This window comes from Sorex araneus, chromosome 9 (assembly GCF_027595985.1).
Source record: "Sorex araneus isolate mSorAra2 chromosome 9, mSorAra2.pri, whole genome shotgun sequence".
Taxonomy (NCBI): domain Eukaryota; kingdom Metazoa; phylum Chordata; class Mammalia; order Eulipotyphla; family Soricidae; genus Sorex; species Sorex araneus.
In genome coordinates, this window is record NC_073310.1 from 13771302 (window position 1) to 13788169 (window position 16868).

The 16868-nt window shown below is 53.4% G+C and overlaps 1 protein-coding gene across 1 annotated transcript in view; it reads left to right on the plus strand.

Annotated features, from left to right (window-relative positions):
• Positions 1-16868, plus strand: part of MYO18B (myosin XVIIIB) — a 234299-nt gene that overhangs the window by 97495 nt on the left and 119936 nt on the right. Inside the window, exons 26-31 of the mRNA XM_055147110.1 lie at positions 1402-1521; positions 1901-2009; positions 4086-4210; positions 9433-9587; positions 13885-14008; positions 14817-15017. Coding sequence (XP_055003085.1) covers positions 1402-1521; positions 1901-2009; positions 4086-4210; positions 9433-9587; positions 13885-14008; positions 14817-15017 — 834 coding nt within the window. The remainder of the gene's footprint in view (positions 1-1401; positions 1522-1900; positions 2010-4085; positions 4211-9432; positions 9588-13884; positions 14009-14816; positions 15018-16868) is intronic.

The window sequence follows — 16868 nt, forward strand, 5'->3', positions numbered from 1 at the left end:
AAAAAAATAATGCAAGTAGGAATTAATGTTTTTAAAAATTTTAACCTTAGGGATTTATTGCGGGGGCGGGCACGTGCACCCCCAGTGGTGCTCAGGGCTCATTCCTGGGTCTGTGCTCGGGTGGGCTTGGAGGGACCTGAGCTTGGAGGATCATATGGGGTGCCAGGGATCGAACCCGGGTCTGCCATGTAGAAGGCAAGTGCCCTACTCATTATACTCTCTTGCCCACTTATTTTTAACTTTAAATATATCTGTTTTAACTCACACATTTTTGATGTAGGACCTAAAAGCCTTTTGTATCTGAGCAGCTAAACAAGACCCACTTCTTCCTTCATCCGTGCCTCTCGTACATAACCTTGCCATGTCAGTTTAATTTCTTTAAAGCAAAGCAAACAGAATTGTAATCTGAATGCAGAAACCCTTTCTTCCACCTCATTGTTTTTTTTTCCCTTTAGTCATTTTTGTACCTTTATTTGGCAGAATTTTAAAAAGCAACTCATTTCTCCCTCCCCCTTTCCTTCCAAAGTATTTAGCCTAGTTTTCATAGGAAATCTATGGCTGTTCATATTTATTGACTTTCATAATAGCTAAGCAGATGAGGAATTATAGCAAAAAAATATGCTCAAGCTGGAGAGATAGCGCAGCAGATAGAATGCTTGCCTTGCAACTCGGCCCACCTGGGTTCAAGTCCTGGCATCCTCTATGGTCCCTTGAGCACTGCCAGGACTAATTCCTGAGTACAGAGGCCAGGAGTAAGCCCTGAGCATTGCTGAATGTGGTCCCCCAACCAAAAATAAAACACAATCAATGCAACCAGCATAAACAGATAGAGAGCACTCACTATTGAGAGCCGGTGCGTGTGGCCAGCACGGCAGAGGTGCACTGAGTCCCGGAGCCTTCTGAGTTTCCTCACCACGCATATTGCTGAGGGACAGGCCCAGGAGTGGGTCCTGCTGAGGAAGCTTGTGGGTGTCAGAGGCTCGTGGGCCGATGGATGGTCAAGAAGTTTCCCTTATAAGAGGCAGTTTTGTTGAGCACTTACTATGTACCAGGCACTGTGCTGACATTTATGGGATTATCTCATCCTCTTCTCAAAAACAATTCTATGAATGGACCCACTGCCCTGTCCACCTTGAAAGTCCAAGTCAGTGAAGAGACGCGTGCCATCTGGTCCTGGTTCAGAGCCTCCCAGTGGGTGGACGGGCCTCGGCAGTGCCACGCACCCATCCAGCCCACTTCTGAGGTCCAGGCGCGTATTCGTACCACTGAGCTACGTGGACGGGTCACCTGGTCATGAGCACCCAGGATTTCACCCCAGGGAGCTCCTGTAGGGTGCGGCTGTGTGTAGGAGGTGGACGGCCTGGTGACCCTCCCCTCACCCCCACCCCGTATCTGTCTCAGATCACGGACCTGACCACGGAGCTGGCTGATGAGCGCTTCAAGGGGGACGTGTCCTGCCAGGTGCTGGAGAACGAGCGAGCAGAGCGGCTCCGGGTCTGCCGGGAGCTCCAGGAAGTCAAGGTGGGTGGTCGGGACTGGCGATGCCAGGGGAGGGGCTGAACAGAATTATGAGGCTGTGTCCCCCCCAACCACCCCACTCACTCACTCACACCTGGGGTTCAGCCTGAGCTAGAAACACAGACTTCCGGATTCCCAGGACCAAGGTCAGGGGCCATATTCAGGTCTGGGTTTGGCCTCAGAAGTGTTTTGAGTGAAGACTAAGTAGAGGCTGGACAGTCCCTGACTCTAGCGGCCCTGACTGTGCAGGGTGCAGGGTGCAGGGGTGGGGCGGGGGTGAGGGTGTTTCGGGCCATGCGGGAGAGAGACCCCCCCCACGGGAGAGATGGCCAGCCCAGGCTGGCGGCCAGCCCCAATTTGGACCTCGTGGCCTCGGTTCCAGAGCAAGTATGAGCAAGTCCAGAAGAATCTGGAGGCCGTGGAGAAGGAGCTGGAAGCAGCCCAGCAGAAAATTCAGCTGAGCGCTGCGGAAAGGAGTCAGACTGGAGCAGGTGAGCAATGGAGGCCGAGCTGCTCGTTACGCACGCGGAATCCTCACCATGGCAAGGTGCTGCCTTGGGGGCTGATGCTTGGGCGGTGCACACACACACACACACACACACACACACACACACACACACACACACACACACAGCCCCGGCCCTCGGGGGGCGGGGGGCTCCTGCGAGGTTCATACCACGGGGGAGATTCTCTGCCAGGTGAGTCAGCCAAGGAGAGCGGAAATCCAGCCTGGCCCTGGGTGCGTATCGTCCCCCCAGCTCTAGCCCGCCGATGGCTGTCCACACACGTCTCCCTGGAAGGATCTGGGGGGCGGCCAGTGCGGGGGGGGGGGGGGGAGGGGAGAGGTGCCTTGGCTCCAGCCGCACATCTGTCACACGGCCAGACAGGCGCTCGGCTCTGGGTGCTCATCCCGCGAGCCAACCCACAAATATTTTGTTTTTCATTATGAAAGTAATACATACTCATTACGGGAAAAAAAAACTCTCTAAAATATAGGGAGGTTGAAAGAAGCAATAAAACACTTTAATCGCGGCGCCGCAGTGCCACCAGCTCCTGTGTGGAGTAAGCTGTGGTGTAAATTATTTTTGAAAATGTGCTTCCCCACCCCCCGCCCCGCCCCCCCATACATGTGTGAAGGATTTAAAGGGACCTTTCAGGGTCTTTTTATTCATCTTATATTATCCAGCAAAGAGATGGACACTGGTGGGGGGTAATGGTGAGAGGGGTGTGGGGGTGGGGTGGGGAGGGTCATAGAATTTTAGTTGGTTTCTGTTCTCTAGGAACTTGGGAGAGAAATGGGAAAGGAAAGGTGTATGCAGGGAAAAATGTGACTGGAGAGTGATGGCCTGAATTCTCTGTCCAGAGGAGGGTGGCAGGGAGGTTCGGGAGAGGGGGTGGAACTGGTAGAAGGAAAGGAAGGGTCAGCTCACTGCTTCAGGCCACTGCCCCGTGCACCCACCAGCTACACACCCACCTGAACTTTTATCCACTCGATGAAACTCACACTGCATGTGTGATGTGCAAAGCTCGTCAGCCCTCCTAGAGGCAAGGAGGAACACAAAATATTTGTCACCCTCGGGGATGTGATTTGGCGTGGTATTCTGTGGCATTTCCCTTTGGAGAGCATGCATGACGCTAGCATGCGGCCTCCTCTTATTTGTTTCCTTCACTAGATTCTCCTGGAAAATAGCATCTTAGCCTTGCCTGGGGGTGGAGTCATGTGCTCAGGGAGATGAGTGGGAGGTAGAATATAGGCTGGAGGCAGGGAGGGTGGGGCGGGAGTGGGGGTGTGATAGATAAGGATAAAGTGGTTGGTCTCTAGCTTAAGTTCTCCACTGGTGGAGTATCTTCCCCGTTTCATTACCTTAAAGGACATCACTCTGTCATTCAGTCAACACATAAGATTTCTGAGGCCAGTCCAGTCCCTGTTCTGCTGTTTCCATGCTACGTGCAAATGACTTTTCTAGATTTCTACCAAACCAAGAGATTGTTATCTGAGAGACAGATAACAAAACAGTTACTTGTAGCCAGAGTCCGTTGTTACACCTTCTGTCCATCCTTGGCTATGTGTTGGGCTCTTCAACCAGTCACTGTTTATACTTGGTCACTGCCTGTGCGTGGCCAATGGAATGACTTCCCATAGATGAACTTACATCATCAGTTGGGGGTGCTCTTTTGCATGAGGAGAATCTTATAGACAAGGGGGTTGGGATTCCACATATGAGTACAAAGCACCCTGCCCCAGAGGACTATGGGATTTCCCTGGGAATCGAAAGGCATGTGCATGTGAGGGTCGGAAGCAACTCAGGAGTAAGATGTCAGCCTCTGTCAGCCAGGGCAGGTGTCTGGGACAAACTGCGGGAAGTGGTTTTCCGGTTTTGTGTCCCCCCCCCCCCCCATTTATCCACCCTGTACTTGGAGCAGGAACTCCGAGCCTGCAGTCTAAGGCCGTGTAGCCAGGACTCATTAGAATCATGAAATCGGGTCCAGAAAGCTAAGTGTGTGGGACAGCGCCAGCCCATGCACTTCGCTTCCTGACCCTTTGGCCTCCCCCTTCTGCTTGGCAGCAGACGAGTGGCAGACACGCCTTGACTGTGCCCAGATGGAGAACGAGTTCCTCAGGAAGCGTCTGCAGCAGTTCGAGGAGAGGCTGGACTCGGAGTTGACATCCCGGAAGGAGCTGGAGCAGAAGGTACGAGGGCCCCAGAGGGTGAGACGTGGATGCATCCTCACTTCCCCTGTGATCGGGACACATGGTACCCTGGGGACTCTGGGCCTCTGTTTTGTTGCTCTGCGTGTGCTGTGGAGACTGTTCCTTCTGCATGGGGGTCTCTGTTCATAGGGACAGAGGCTTCCATGGCATAAAAGTACTTTACGAACTCAGGATACGTGATTTCCAGTTCATTCCTTCCTTGGGCAGATGGGACTCCGTACGCCTTTGGGGGTCTTAGATTTCTTATCTAGAGCAGCAGTTGACTTAGGCTAACTTATGGTCTTGATGCTCAGGGATTTCTCCTGGCTCTGTGCTCAGGAATCACTCCTGGCAGGGCTTCAGGGACTATATGCGATGCCTGGGATTGAACCCGGGTTGGCTGCATGCAAGGCAAGCACCCTACCCGCTGTACTATGGTTCTGGCCCAACCATATGATGAGAAGCAGCCCTTTTTGCATTTCTTCCTGCAGCAGTTCGAAGATGTTAAATTTTCTATTTGTTTGTCCAACATGGACCAAGTGTTTGTGGTGAGCTCCGAATCCATGTGAGGCATGAACCTGGCTGGGTTTTCTTCTTATTTGGTTTGATTTTGGGAGGGACTCATTGGCAGTGTGCAGGGCTTACTCTTGACTCTGCACTCAGGGATCACCCCTGGTGGGGCTCCCCAGTGCCTGGGGTTGAACCCAGGTTGGCCACATGCAAGGAAAGAGCTGGACCCTTTGTACTTCCTCTCCAGCCCTAGCTGGGAGACTTTTTTTTTTTTTTTTTTTGCTTTTTGGGTCACACCCGGCGATGCACAAGGGTTATTCCTGGCTCTGCACTCAGGAATTACCCCTGGCGGTGCTCAGGGGACCCTATGGGATGCTGGGATTCGAACCCGGGTCGGCCGCATGCAAGGCAAACGCCCTACCCGCTGTGCTATCGCTTCAGCCCCCTTAACTGGGAGTTTGACTTCTGTTGGCGGCCAGCACACTCTCTTGCCCCTTTCAGGCCTGTGGTGGACGTTTTCTTGCCCCTGCTCACCAACAGACAGGTCCTGGGGGTTTCTGACCTCGTTCAAGGGTCTTTGTTCCAACTCCCTCACCCCTTTCTTCTCGGTCCACAGTCTGGTCCCCTTATTTCCCAGACATTCAAGCGCAGCCCGGATTCTTCCGGATCTTTCAATCTTCCAGCTGTTTCTCCTCTTCTCCCCAGCCCTGACTGCCCATCACATTAGCCATTATTCTCCCATTATAGCTCTGGCAATGTGTTCTCTGCATTTCTAATGCTCCGAAATGGCTCTTTGCTTCTTTAATATGTAGTAAAATAATAGAAATAGAGTGCAATCATATCTAGCGGTTCTAGCAGAGTATACTGATGGGCTGACCCCTTGGCCTGTTTTGTGTGGTCTTCAAGCCCTGTCATGGTCCACACTCTAATCCTTGCTGTGAAGCTGCTAAGCCAAATTTAAAAAAAAATAGGCAGAACCAAAAATAAAAGTTAAATAAGAACCCCGAAGCCAAGTGCTCATTGCCATGGCATCAATATTCGCTTTGTGGCTAATTTTAGACAACCACCCTGGTGCCACTCAACAGGGAATTGGGCAAAAATGGGCAGAACCAGTTCTGGCACATTGGTAGGAGCTGGATCCAGCACACCGGGGAATCACGCATCAGGTTGTTTGCTGGTTGAACGCTATGTTTGAGATCCACTTAAGGCTCACAGCAATATTAAGGAGGAAGGACAAAGATTTCCCTAAGCTTTCCTATCCCACTTCGTGCGTAGATATCCTCATCAGCATCCTCCCTCAGTGGGCTGCAGAGCTTCCAGTGATGTGGTGTAATCCCCTAAAGTCCACAGTTTCCATTACGGTCCAGCTTGGTGCTCAGACGAGCTGAGTTTGAAAGAATGTTGAGTGACACGTTTCTGCCATGATGGCTTCATGAAGACTCATTTCACTTCCCTCCCTGCCCTGTGTGGTTGGCCTCTTTATCCCTCCCCACCACCCCTCACCTGTCATGGCTCAACTTACCTTTGCCCACAGTGCTTTATGGTTGGGACTGAACGGTTGGAGACTAAGACTAAGACTTTCCCACTTAGAGGCACTTAGTTCCCTCTGTGGCTACTCAAGGTTTGACAGCTCATGGCTCTTCAGAGACAGAGTGTCGCATTATCTGGGTAAGACAACACTTTTATCCGTCCACTGATGAAGAACCCTCGATGCTTGCATGTTTGGGCCCCTAAGAATAAACAGTTCTAAATATCTGAGTGCAGGTGTTTATGGGAACTTATTTTGAATCTCTTGGGTAAAGACTAGTACTAGTTGATCGTACTAGTCTGGTAAGTGTACATTTGGTTTTATAATGGCCATCTTCCAAAGTATCTGGACCATTTTGAATTTGTGTGTGTGTGTGTGTGTGTGTGTGTGTGTGTGTATTTGGAGGCCACTCCCAGTGATGATCAGGGGTTACTCCTGGCTTTGCAGTCAGGAATCACTCCTGGAGGTGCTCAGGGGACCCTCTGGGATTCCAAGTATTGAACAGGGGCCGTGGGTAAATGCCTACTAACTGTACTGTGGCTCAGCTTCCCCCATTTTGAATTTTTATCAGCAATGAGAGTTCCTGTTGTTCCACGGCCTCATCAGCATTTAGTGTGTTCAGCACTCCAGATCTCAGCCATTCTATTGGGTCCTAGTAAGATCACATTCTTCTTTTCAAATTAAAAACTTAAAATTATTTTAAGGTAGAACAATTCACAACTGTTGATACAGTTCTCGAATTACAATCGATCAGATAATGAAGCTCCAATATTAAAATTAATAAGTATAAAAATCAATTTGTGTAAAACTTGTTATATCTGATCGTGGGGTTGCTTTTTTTTTTTTTTGCTTTTTGGGTCACACCCAGTGATGCTCAGGGGTTACTCCTGGCTTTGCACTCAGGAATTACTCCTGGCGGTGCTGGGGGACCATATGGGATGCCGGGGATCGAACCCGGGTCGGCCGCGTGCAAGGCAAACGCCCTACCCGCTGTGCTATCGCTCCGGCCCACGTGGGGTTGTTTTTTATCTAAGAACTTATTAAGCTGTTTGTTGCTAGTGGAGCCTTTGGTGTTATTATTTTGTTGTTGTTGTTGAGTCAGCTTCTATGTTACTTTCCTGTCCAATTTGTTGTATGCCTACTGGAATGTCAATATTGAGGAATTAGGAGGTGCTGTGCAGCTGCATACAGATCTCGATCTTCTAACATGTAGTTCCTTGATAGCATCTGATAAGGGGCGTCTTTTTGTACATCATCTTCCTCGTGTCTGTTCTTTGGAGAAGTGTCCTTCCAGGCCCCTCATCTGACCTGCTTTAAAAATTTTTTTAATGATCGAATTGTAAGAGTCTTTGTATATTTTTGATAAGTCTTTCATCAAGTCTGCCTTTTGCAACTGTTTTCTCTGACATTTTTGTTCTCTTAAGAGTGTCTTTGCAGAACAAAGGTTGTTTTGTTCATGTTAGCAAACCCTAGAGCACAATGTTTCATAAACTGTGCCTTTGGTGTCAAATCTAGAAAGAAAGTCATAGCTAAACCCAAGGCCATCAAGGACTTTTCCAGTGTACTCAGTCTGAGTTTGAGAGTTCTATTTTATTTTTAGGCCTGTGACCCATTTGGAGTTAATTGTTTTGCTTGTTTGGGGACCCCACCTGGCTGTGCTCTGGGCTTACTCCGGGCTCTGTGTTCAGGAATCACTTCTGGCAGGCTCAGAGGACCATATGGGATGCTTGGGATCAAACCCAGTTTAGCTGTGTGCAAGGCAAGTGCCCTACCTGCTGTATTCTCTCTCCCGCTCTGGAGTTGATTTTTGTGCTGTATATAAGGCTTGTGTTGATTCTTCCTTTTTCTTGCCTGTGAATCCTAGAGCCATTTAATGACAAGAACTATCTGCTATACTGCCTTCCCCTCTTTGTGAAAGATGGCTGAACTGCCTTTCTGTGGATTTGTTTCTATATGTTGTTTTGTCACATTTTCCCCCTCTTCCTTAAAAAAAAATTGCCCAATTCTTTCTCAACTCTGGATCTTTCTATGTGATCTTTCTCCTTCCCAGCAAATGCTTTCGTCTTCCTCCCTTAAACATCTCCAGTTAGCCTTCAAAGAGCAGCTTACATATCCTTCCCCCTAGAGTCTCTTCTCTGGTGCAGATTTGATGCCCTGGAGTTGTCTTCCTGAATGTCAGCCTCCTCATGCTGCATTCTGATTACTTGCTTCTGTCTTGGTCCCCCATGAGAGATAGGTGCCTTGAGAACTCGGTTTGTCTTCACCTGGCCTCTGGTTGTTTGCAGCTGCTCGAGAGAAAGGTACCATGAGAGCTTACAGAATGGGCCATGGGGAGACCACGTGGGATGTGCTAAGCTGCGGAAATGAGGCTGTGTCCTGTTTGAGGTGGGGATGGTGCCAGTTGTCGTTTCCAGGATGGACGTTCTCCTGTGACGGAGGCTACCAATAAGCCCAGCGAGATCAGTGTCGGGAACATCCCAGTTCTTTAATAACAAATTACAAAGTCGGGCCAGTTTCCCTAAAGGAAGGGGGATATTCATGCTACATTAAAAAGTCATAAAACTGCAACCTTTTTTTTTTTCCTGAGCTGCAGAATGTAAGAAAACATCCCATTTCCCTTCAAATACTGAATTTAGAATTACAGGCTTCATTAACCCCGCGTTTTGCTTATTTAAAGCAATTCTTTAATGAGGCCATTTTTTCCCCCTCCTTCTTCCGTGCGACGGTGCTGAGTTGCCCTCTCCCGCAGAACTAAACTAGGACATTTGGGAGGGTGTTGGGGGGGGATGGAAGAAGCAGGTGGATTTGCCTTTTCACTTGTGTATGGTCACGTGCGTTCGGTGTGATTCAAGCCCAGCTGAGTGTCATGTCCTGCCCTGGTCTTTCAAGCCTGTCCCGGTTAGATTTTCCCATGAAAGCATCATGGCTGACCATCACATGGTGGTGCAGGAGATGCCAATTGAGGGGGGGTGAGGGATCCAGCTGAGACAGGGTGCATTGGGGATCCCCAGGTACCATGGCAGGGGGGAGAAGGTGGGAAAGTCAGAACCACGCCCAGGAGAACCCCTTAACTGGAGCCCACAGAGGCTCAGAGAAGGAGCTTGTTTGGGTGGTACAGGCAGAGTGGCTAAGACAGGGTCCACCCAAGTAGAGGGTTCGCTCACTCATTCCGTTGCTCCCAAAGCTTGCAGAGCTGCAGCTTGCCTACGAGGCAGCCAAGGCCATGGCCCAGCAGCTGAAGAGGAAGTGCCACCATGTGTCCTGCGACCTGGAGGACAGCCGCGTGCTGCTGGAGAACCAGCAGGGCCGCAACCATGAGTTGGAGAAGAAGCAGAAGAGGTGAGCTGCCTGCTGGCTGGGGGCCATAGGGGTGTGTGTGTGTGTGTGTGTGTGTGTGAAGCTCCCCCTCCATGCGCTGGAATCCTCAGGTCCTGCCTTCATTTCCTCTCTCCCACTTCACACCTTGACAACCCTGATGGGTTCCTCCGGAGAATCCTGCAAGAAAATGAGTCTTTCCTGTTCCCCAGATTTAGCTGTAGAGTCAATTGGTCCCCGGATGCTGAGACATCTTCTTGACTTACCCCTGGGCCCCCCCTCCCCCCCAATTTCATTGTTCAAGGAAGGAGCTCATTATGGAGCCTCGAGAGGCAGCTCGGCCTCACATGCTGACGTCAGAACACCCGTTTCAAGTCCCACCTGTGCAGGCACCCAGCTGTGCCATCTCATTCCTCGGGCTTGAGCTGGTCTGAGAGTCTCTTGGGTGCTGGGTTGGGGGGGGCGGTAGGGGGAGGGAGAGAAATGAGAGCGCCACCTTGTGGCAAGGAGACAAAGTGCTCCAGTTGGTCAATCCAAAGGGAGCCACGACACAATAAGGCGGTGCTTGGTGCTTTTGACTTGGAGTCCGTGGCCTCGGGTGACAGGAGCTGTTCTGGCAGGGATGGGGCCCTGGGCAGGAAGGAGTGGCCGGCCCAGCCTCTGCACCTGGGTCCCAGACTTGCTTCCCCACTGGGGCACTGTCATTGCCAGTTCACAGCAGATCCCAGACTGGAACCCTGCCCCTGGCTCATGGCCGTCCTCGTACAGAGAGACCCTGACTGTGTCTCAGAGCCCAAGGCCATGTGAGAAGCACTGCTGGAGCCGTACAAGGCCCCAGTGAGTCTTCATAGGAAGCGAATGGACGAAACAGCCGCCTTCCGGAGGCCCTCGGTTAGGATATAAAAAGGCATTACTTTGCTTTTTGTTTTCTTGGGGCCACACCTGGCCATGCTCAGGACTTATTCCCGACTCTGCACTCAGGTAGTACTCAGAGGACCATCTTGGGTCCTGGGGTGCCAGGAATCGAACCTGGGTCGGCCACATTCAAGGCAAACACTCTACCCATCGTGCCATGGCTCTGGCCCCAGAAAGGCCTTCCTCAGGGTGCTGACATGTGGCCTGGCTGGGAGAGACTCGTTCCCTAGGGAGGAGCAAGTGCTCTTGTATTTTTATGAACCATTTTGTGCCTGAGTTGCCTGAGAGACAGTTTCTCTTGTTTCTCTTCGAGCTTTCTTGGCTTCTTCGTCCCACTGAACTACCTGTGTGTGTGTGTGAGCGGGAGAGCAGGCAGGGGATGTCCTTCTCTGCCCGCCCCTGGGCCTGTTTGCTTTGTAGAGGTATCTCGCGTTCTGCAATGGGGGAGCTTTAGATTTGGTACTTCCAGTTGCGGGAAATGACCTAAACTTCCCAGGCCCATTGCCTGGACAAACTCATTAAAAGTTTCTGCCTGTCTGGGCCAAAGGGTGTCTGGGGCTTTGGGGCGAGACCACAGCGGCCCCCCCACTACCCAGGCTTCTGCCAGCGCTGAGCTTCTGTGGTTGGAGGCTGTTGGAGGCACCAGTCAGGGCACCTACCCGGTTGTATCGGTTCCCCTGGCCACCCCGCCCCCATCCCCGTGTAGTGGGCCCCCCCCCCCACTGCAGGGACTCAGGACTCTCCCCTGCCAGCCCCCAGAAACCTGATTCTTCGTCCTTACCTGTCACACGATGCACTCCATGCCACACTCTCCTTCAGTGGAAGTGGCCACGGTCTCTTTTCACGGGGGTGGGGAGAGACCAGCATTTTATGGTTGTTTGTTTTGGGGTCACACCCAGTGGTGTTCAGGGCTGACTACTGGTGGGGCTCAGCGGGTCCTGTGTGGAGCTGGGGATCGAACCGAGGCAAGCACGCAGTATCCATTGTGCTTGCGCTCTCTCTCTCCTCTCTCTCTCTCCCCCCTCTCCTCTCTCTCTTCTTCTCGCTCTCTCCTCTCTCCCTCTCCTCTCTCTCCTCTCTCTCTCCTCTCTCCCCTCTCTCTCCTCTCCCTCCTCTCTCCCCTCTCTCTCCTCTCTCTCTCTCCTCTCTCTCCTCTCTCTTCTGTCTCTCTCTCCCCCCTCTCTCTCCCCCTGTCTCTGTCGTCTCTCTCACCCCCCCTTTCTCTCCTCTCTCCCCGCCCCTCTCTTCCCCCCACCCCTGGCCCCCAGGGCCCTGGGCAGGTAAGTGGGGAATGAGCTGGGGTTCACGCTCGTCCCCCGACTGCGGACCACGGGGCTGAATTACCCACCTGTCGGGACTCGGGTCTTCCGGGAGATGCTTGCGGCCCCTGCTCGTGAGTGCTCCACGCGGGGGTCAGGTGTGGGCCCAGGTCAGAGCCCAGCCGGGAGCTTCCGGGTCATTATTATCATCACAATGTTTCCCTCCTTGGGCAGCCAATCCGGCCTCCCGAATCCAGTCACCAGCAGCCAATCAGAGAGCTCAGGGGCTGTCCCGCCTGCAGGATATTCTCAGATGATTCCTGATTGGCTGACCCGACAGCAGGACATTCTCAGATGATCCCTGATTGGCTGTCCCAGGAGTGCGGGGCGGAGGATGAAGGGACGTGAGATAATCTTGTATCAAGTGCAGAGTGCCTTCTGCTTGCCGGGGACCCCTTCTAGACCTCGCCAAGTCCCTGAATCAGTGAGACTTTCTCAGTGGAAGGAGGACAAGTGACAAAGTCACCCTGAGCCAGGCTTGGTGGCACTGCCTCTGTTGGCTTCCTCGCCTGCAGGGGCGGGACCAGCCGCGTGTCTGGAATGAGGCCCTGTTGGGGAAACGCTTCTCACCACCAGCAGCACAGCACCATGGGGGCACAGGTGGGCCCACCGTCCCCCGAGCATCCGCAGGGCGCCCACTGGCTGCCTCTGGTCCCTGTTTCCTGCTTCAGACACACATGAAGGTGAATGCACAAAAGGCCAGCATTTCCCAGGGAGGCCTGTGCTCACATGGGGCTCAGAAGGCGCGACCCTGACAGTCTCGGCTGCGGGAGGGCCCCGGTGCGGAGATGTGGCTTCATTCACTCATCTCTTCATTCACCCATCCAAGACTGTTGGATGCCAAGTTGGGACCTGGTAGAGCCAAGCGTTGTTGGCATATGTTGCCAAATCAGCACAGCTTTGAGATCTCTCTGCTTTCTAAAAATATTCTATTTGTAGATACTTATATTCTAGTTATCTATACAGACACACATATATTGTTTGGAGGGTCACCCCTGGTGGTGCTCAGGGCTTCCTCCTGATTCTGCATTCTGGGAGCACTCCTAGAGGGGCTGGTAGGGGGACCATATGTGGCACTGGGGATTGAATCTGGGTCAGTTTGTGTGTAAGGCACATGCCTCTCTCTAGTCCCTGGTTGTACACACACACACACACACACACACACACACACACACACACGCGCACACACACATAATTTTCACTGTCACTGTCATCCCATTGCTCATCGATTTGTTCGAGTGGGCACCAGTAACGTCTCTCATTGTGAGACTTATCATTATTGTCTTTGGCATATCCAATACACCGCGGGTAGCTTGCCAGGCTCTGCCGTGTGGGCTAGATACTCTCGGTAGCTTGCCGGGCTCTCCGAGAGGGGCGGAGGAATTGAACACAGGTCAGCCGCGTGAAAGGCGAACGCCCTACCGCTGTGATATCGCTCCAGCATATAATTTTAAAATCACATTTTAAAATTCTATTTGGTTTTGGGTTTGGGGGCCACCCCTGGTGATGCCCGGGGATTACTCCTGGCTCTATGCTCAGGAATTACTCCCGGTTGTGCTCAGGGGACCATATGGGATGCTGGGAATCGAACCTGGGTTGGCCATGTGCAGGACAAGCACCCTGCCCACTGTACTATCTCTCCAGCCCCTTTTTATCACATTCTAAAATAAGGACCCAATATTTCTATGGAAATGCTATCAGTGTTTCTCCCTGGGGCTGGTGGGGGTTGGCTCAAGGGACTGTAGTGCCTGTTTGGCCTGTTGGAGCTCCAGATTCCACCCCTGTACCGCATGGTTCCCCGGGGGTACCCTGGGAGCAATCCCCAAGCACTGAGCCAAGAGCTCCACCCGGGGCACCAGCGGGTGTGCTCCAGAAACAAAACAAGTTGCTTTCTGGCCCCACCGCCCCATCCCGTAGCCGCCACCTTTGGTCCAAGCCTGGAGCTTGGACCACCAGTGGTCCAAGCCACTCTCCGTGGCTTCCCGCTGGGCTCTGAGCAAACTCACGGCCTCTCTGCACGTGCCTGCTCCCCCGGCGCCCTCAGTGCCCCACGGGTCCTTACACTCGCTCCTGCTCTGCCCGCCTAGGTTTGACATGCAGCTGGCCCAGGCCCTGGGGGAGTCTGTGTTCGAGAGGCGACTGCGTGAGAAAGTGATTCAGGAGAACGCCAGTATCCGGTGGGAACTCGGCCAGCTACAACAGCAGCTGAAGGTAAGAGCCAGGGGGCCACAGAGACTCCCGGGCCCTAGGTTGCCTGTCCCCCAACCCCACACACTCCTGCTTGGGTAGGGATGAGGAGAGAGTGCTGGGGTGGGGTGGGAGGGAAGAGGAGAGAGGTTTGCTCCCTTCCAGCCATTTCAGAAAACCGGCAAACAGACGCTCGGGACAACATTGGTGTCATGGGTTCCTTGCTCACTCGTGGTCCTTCACAGTCTCACGCTGGTTGCCCACCCGAGTTCCCAGGTGCCCGCCTGGGCGGTGTGGGAAATGAATGACCCAGACCACGCTTGGCTTGGGGAATTTAGGGCGATTTTTTATTAAGCTCTGACACGAGCACCTTGCTCCATCTGCGCCTTACCCTGTCATCCCTGGGAGATCCATCAAGCACTGAGCGCCCCCACAATCCCAGTCCCCAGAGATTTGAACCTGGGGCTGCATTCTGGCCGGAGACCCATTTCCGGACCTTTGGGCCAGCCGGTGCTGTGTTTTGAACTCAGCCTCAGTTGGCTGCCAGCGCAGGCTTGGCCCTCAGAGTCTCTGGGCCCAAACTGGAGGGGTGAGGAGCCTTGCATTCCTGCCAGCATCCCCTTCTGAGCACACCCCGAGCTCTTGGCACGTAGGGAGCCTGGCAGGGGGTGCCCTGGGGGGCAGCGAAGGCCTTGGCAGAAGGGAAGCACTGAACAATGATCAGCGCCCTACCAGCAGACACGGAGGGCCCCCTGCCACTCCGGGGGGTGGTGGTGGGGGGTGGGGGGGTGGTCACGTGACAGGATCTGGGGTGAGCGCTCTGTTTCTGCAGCAAAAGGAAGAGGAGACCTCGCAGCTGAAGCAGGATGTGGCCACGCTGCAGGCCCAGAAGCGGGAGCTGCTGGTGACTCCCTCTGCGGGTGACAGCTGCGTCATGGGCCTGAAAGAGAGGCTCTGGAAGCTGGAGTCCGGCGCCGCGGAGCAGGAGAAGATCCAGAGCCAGCAGGAGAACACCATCCGGCAGCTGGAGCAGGTGGGGGCCCGCCCGCGGGAGTGCCCGGGCCCCGGCCGGCCCTAAGACGGGGCAGAGGTTTCACTGAAGGCCAGCCCGACTGTAGCCTCCGCTGCCCCTCAGGCCAGGCCTGATGTTCAGGCCTGTCATCCACCCCCTCGTGTTTGTCCTGGCAGCACCGGCCCAGCCTCTGCAGAGCAGCGCACCCCAGGGGCCTTTGCAAAAAGGGTCCCCATTCCCCTTGCTACTCCCCTCCCCGCCCTTCCCCTCCCCTCCCTTCTCTTCTTCCTCCCTCCTCTTCCTCCCTCCCTCCCTCACTCCCTTCCTTCCTCCCTCCCCTCCCTCCTGTCCACCTTCCCTCCCCCTCCCTCCCTCCCTCCCTTCTTTCCTTCCCTCCCTCCTTCCCTCCCTCCTTCCTTCCTTCCTTCCTTCCTTCCTTCCTTCCTTCCTTCCTTCCTTCCTTCCTTCCTTCCTTCCTTCCTTCCTTCCTTCCTCCTTCCCTCCCTCCCTCCCTCCCTCCTTCCCTTCCTTCCTTCCTTCCTTCCTTCCTTCCTTCCTTCCTTCCTTCCTTCCTTCCTTCCTTTGAACTTCCTTTGAACTTTGAACTTCCTTTGTCCTTCCTTCCTTCCTTCCTTCCTTCCTTCCTTCCTTCCTTCCTTCCTTCCTTCCTTCCTTCCTTCCTTCCTTCCTTCCTTCCTTCCTTCCTTCCTTCCTTCCTCCCTTTTCTCCTCTGGTTGTGAGGGGCACACCTGGTAGTGCTCAGGGATTGCTCCTAGCTCTGCACTCAGAGATGACTCCTAGTGGGGCACAGGGGTGACCATATGGGGTGCTGGGGTTGACCCCGGGTTGGCCATGTGAAGGCCAGCACCTTAGCCCCTGTACTGTCTCTCCCAGCCCTGAAGGCAACATTTTTTGGGGGTGCCACACCCAGCGATACTCAGGGGTTACTCCTGGCTCTGCACTCAGGAATCACTCCCGGCGCTGCTTGGGGGACCATATGGGATGCTGGGGATCGAGCCTGGGTCAGTCTTGTGCAAGGCAAACGCCCTCCCCGCTGTGCTATCGCTGCAGCCCCAGAAGGCAGCATTTTAAGTGGCTCTTGCTTATCAGAGCATTTATGGTGCCGCCCAAATACCTGACGCTTATAAAGTGCTTTTCTGCATACCAGCCACCCCTCTGCTGCCATGCCACATCATCTGGCACGTCTTCCTGCCTGCCTGCCTGCCTCCCGCCTTCCCTCTCTTCCTTCCTTCCTCTCCTTCCTTCCTTCCTTCCTTCCTTCCTCTCCTTCCTTCCTTCCTTCCTTCCTTCCTTCCTTCCTTCCTTCCTTCCTTCCTTCCTTCCTTCCTTCCTTCCTCTCCTTCCTTTCTTCCTTCCTTCCCTCCCCCCTCCCTTCCTCTTCCTCCTCACCCCTCTCTGTCCCCCTCCCTCACCGAGCAGTGCTTATGAGGCCCTGGGCTCCTCCTCCTAGGGTCTCGGTTCCTGCAGTGCTGGGGGTTATCACCCCAGTGATGTTTGAAGTGGGGGCTCCAGGGCTGCACTCAGTGATTCTTTTTTTTTACGTAGGAGTACTGCTGTTTATTCGGCCCTTGATTGAGCTGATTGAATTGGGCATGGACTCCACAGCAGTACTTTTAAAAACTTATTTCTTAAAAACTTTTAAAAATTGAATATCCATGAGATAGACCTTGACAAAGCTGTTCATAGTTGGGTTTCAGTCAGACAATGATTCAGCACCCAGCCCTCCACCAGTGCACACCTCCCCCCATCAACGTCCCCTGTTTCTCTACCGCCCTTCCCCAACCCCCACCCCAACCCTAGCCTCCCTCTATGGGAGGCACTTTCCTTCTCGCTCTCTCTCTCTCTCTCTCT